A 3942-nucleotide genomic window follows, 5' to 3' on the forward strand; every position below is an offset into this window, starting at 1 on the left:
TCTCTTGAATATCAAACTGATTGGTAGTCACAGCTTCACACACAATCAAGCTTAATAGCTAGCTCAATACAATACAATATTAGTAAAGTCAAAAAAAACAAACTAAATTCCAAACTACAAAAGTCTACTCAAGTATTACATTCAGTTTTTATATCATTTACTAACACAACAACAGATTTGGCTTCAATCACTTTGCACACACTCACACCCAGAACAGATCCCCAGCCACTGACCTGCTTTGCAACACAAGGCCATTTGTCAGAGACAGCATTCTTCAAGCCAAACTTTAAATAGATTAAAAAAAGTAATTTCTAATTTTTACAGAAATATTTCTTCAAAAAATATTTTCTCTCCCTCATCTCCTATACTGAAGGATGTAATTTTTTTTGTTTTCTCTCCGAAGCTAAATCTGAAGCTTCAAAATTGATTCCAGGCAGAAAATCTCTGCAAACTAAAATCAAAAACAAAAATAGAAAAATTATATATATGTGTGTGTGTGTGTATTTATATATATTTATACTGATTTGAATTCTCCAGCATTTGAAAATCATTTAGAGATGAATTTTGGGTTCCTCTTACAATTCCAAAATCCATAATATTTAAGGACATACTTCCTTCTCATCTTTCCTGGCTACTTCCTCTTCTACAAGACAGTTCAATATAGACTGAAGTTTAGTGGGAAGAGAGAAGTTTCTGAGTAGCTTCTGTTACGGTTGTGTTTTACTTTGGTGATCTGGGTGGCACAAACTGCTCTTTCCAGTTACGTCGAGTCACTCCCTGAGGTATAGCCCTATGGCTAAACTGCCGTCTCTGTTCCCTGATTTTTCCAGCTGCTCCCCTGGGAATGGGACTGTCGCGGAAGCCAGAATGATCCTTACTAGCCCTTGTTTCTGGTTTCTCATATGTTTTTTCAACAGGCTTCTCAGGAGATCTATTCTCTTCATTTCTGGTGGGAGACGCAATATTGAATCTCAGTTCCCGTAGTGGCCGGACAGGAACTGGAGATGGCTCTTTAGGAGGCTTCTGACACACCTCAGCATAACTTAACTTTCGAGGTTCCTGTAGATTCACAATGGTGGGTGCACTGATGTTGCTATTGCAGGTGAAGCAGTGTCTGCCCTTGATGACTTTGCAGTAGCTGGAGAAGAAACTGGTATAGTCATCTGACTGAGAACATCCTTTGGAACTGTAGAATCCTCCAATTGTTCCTTTTCTTGCTGAGTTGTGCTTAACACAGGAAGCTCAGTTGGACATGAAGGACCGGGACTTCTGCTGAGTTGCTGGGCAGAAGCACTGTCTGCCTGTTCATCCTCTGCAGGAACTGGGCAACTAACTCTCAAGTCTTCATTGTCCTTTTCTTTGTAGACACCTTTAACCACATCAGACATTCTATTCTCCAGAACAAGCTCATCTGGCATTCTTGACGAACTTCCAGGTAAGGGAGGAAAATTTGTAGCTAGTAAGTCAAACTTTGGTGTTGGAGCCTTCACTTCAGTTGTTGAAGGCTGAGGTCTTGGAACCCTGTCATCATCTCTTCGCCTTCGACCTCTGAAAAGAGCCCCCCTGCCCCTAACAAGGTCCCCATTCTGTTCCATCTGTAAAATGGGAGCTTCCTTTGGAACATAAGCTTGTTCTTGACTCCCTGTTACTGTAGAGTTATGCCGTTCAGAGAGAAAGTTCCTTGAATTACATCTACTTAATGGTCCATCCCCCAATGACACAGAGCCCTCTGCTGAGTGTTCTGAACCACTGGATGACCTAAAATGAGGCTTCACACGATTTTTTTGGAATGGTCAGCCCATGTTCACAGCAGCAGCATTTGTTTTATAAGATCCCAGTGAACTAAAGCCATTCATAAAACTACCATTAGGGAAAGGAGCCAGTGGTGTTTCAAAGTAGGGTGCAGGGCTTGGAGACCAAGACTGAGGCACAATACTATACACTGAGTACTGCTGATGAGGGTTATACACTGGCTGCTTAAAAACTGGTGAGGGATATTGGGTTGGAGTCTGAATGGGTTGAGTATACAGACTAGAATCCATTAATCGATAACCATTCTTAGCAAAAAACGTATTAATGGCTTTTATCCTTGCCAGAATTGGCTTGCCCTGAAATGTTTTAACTTCTTCTCTTAAATATTTAAAGGCCTGTTGTGCATCCGTGTCTGACTGGAAAGTAATATACCAATTGCTGTTGTGTGCAAATTCACAGCTTATGACTTTTGGGCAGTTTTCATTTTTTTTTTTTTTTTTTTTGCTTTTTCGAGACAGGGTTTCTCTGTGGTTTTGGAGCCTGTCCTGGAACTAGCTCTTGTAGACCAGGCTGGTCTCGAACTCACAGAGATCCGCCTGCCTCTGCCTCCCAAGTGCTGGGATTAAAGGCGTGCGCCACCAGGCAGTTTTCATTTTTAAACAAAGCTTTCACTTCCTCTACTGGTGTAGTTTCAGGAATTTCTCTGAGAATTACAACACAACGCTTTATGACTGGGTCTCACCTTCTCCCCCTTCTCATCAACTTGTACCATCGGGGAAGATCTCAACACTTCAAGAATTAAATCCAGATCTGTGGTCAGTTTTTTTTTTTTTTATTTCTTCCATGTTGGCAACTGTCCATATTGGGATGAACTGATCACTATCCATTTGAGATATCAAGTAAAGATCCTTTGAAAAATTTTCTCGTGAAAAACAGAACTCTAATTGTTTTCTCAGACATCCTTTTAAATCTTCTGTAGAAATTGTTGAATTGCTTTCTCCAGAAACATCGTATATTTGGTAACTCAGATCTTCTGGTCCTAAAATCATTCCATCAGCTGACTCTTCGATGTCTGTAGTATTTCTTGTGGTTTCACAAGCGGGAGAATACATGACTTCATACTCCTTGCACATATCTTCTGAAAGTTCTGGATTACCCTCAGGATGAGATCCAGATGTGGCTGCAGTTTCATGCCAAGGGTTTTCTGTTACAGGAGTGCCATCTGGATTTCCAGAAGGAATTTCTTGCCATACTTTGGTATTAGGATTTAAATCAGTGCCTTTAGATGTCACCTGCTCCACGAAGAGCAACATGTCTGCTTCCGCGACTCCAACTAGCTCCCAGGCCCGGGGCCCCAATCGCTAGGATAAGGACACTTGCCTTGCCCCTCCACCCGGCAGTGGACCGGCTCCTCCCCCCGCCGTCAGCCGCTGCGCCCTCTGCATGTTAGTTTTATATTAACATTATACAAGCTAGAGTCATCTGAGAGGAGAGAACCTTGACTTAGAAAGTGTTCCAATGGCCTTGTGTCTGGATTTCAGGATGCTACTGGAAGAGGAGACTTCTGCCAGACGTGTGCACCAGGATGTGATGAGAAGGAAAGCAAAGGTGGTTGGGATCATGTTTGGCAGGCATGGGTGGATGTAGTGGCACTTTTATGGGGTTCAGGATACCAGACTGGCCTCTGGTAGAGTGAGAGACTTCCACCAGAGGCTTGGGCTAGAAGAAAAAGAGGAGTACTTGGAATTTTGCTGTTAAGGCACAGGCTGGAGGCTGGTTAGGATTGGTAGGATGTAGCTTACCTGATTTTTAGGAAGCAGACCTGACCTTTGATGGAGTGGAAAGCTTCCATCAGAGGTGTGGGCAGGAATATGGTGATGATGAGAGAAGGGGCAGCTGGAGTTATGCTGGGCAAGCAAGGGCAGTGTTGGGGTTCAATCTTAACTGGGAGTTCAGGATGTTGGCCTGGCCTCTGATAGAAGCAGCTACTTCCAGAGGTATGAGCTGGGTTGTGGTGACAAGGAGAGGAGAGATAGTTGGGGTTATGTTGGGTAGATATGTGTGAGGCCTCATGTGGTTCTGCTGCCAATATGGAAAATGGATACAAGCACACAGTCCTAAACCAGAAGCCCTCTAAGTTGATAACCACTTGAAAATGAAAAATGAGTGTTCTAGAGTCTCACTAGGAAT

At 42.9% G+C, this 3942-nt stretch overlaps 1 protein-coding gene across 1 annotated transcript; it reads right to left on the reverse strand.

Moving 5' to 3' along the window:
• Positions 1-681: 681 nt before the first annotated feature.
• On the reverse strand, positions 682-3065 carry LOC130880548 (la-related protein 4-like). The gene is given in 5 exon segments (XM_057779638.1): positions 682-1103; positions 1106-2240; positions 2410-2478; positions 2480-2578; positions 2580-3065. Coding segments are annotated over 5 exon segments (2172 nt in total). The 3' UTR covers positions 682-720.
• Between the last annotated feature and the right edge of the window lie 877 nt (positions 3066-3942).

Source organism: Chionomys nivalis, chromosome 1 (assembly GCF_950005125.1).
Source record: "Chionomys nivalis chromosome 1, mChiNiv1.1, whole genome shotgun sequence".
NCBI classification, from domain to species: Eukaryota; Metazoa; Chordata; class Mammalia; order Rodentia; family Cricetidae; genus Chionomys; species Chionomys nivalis.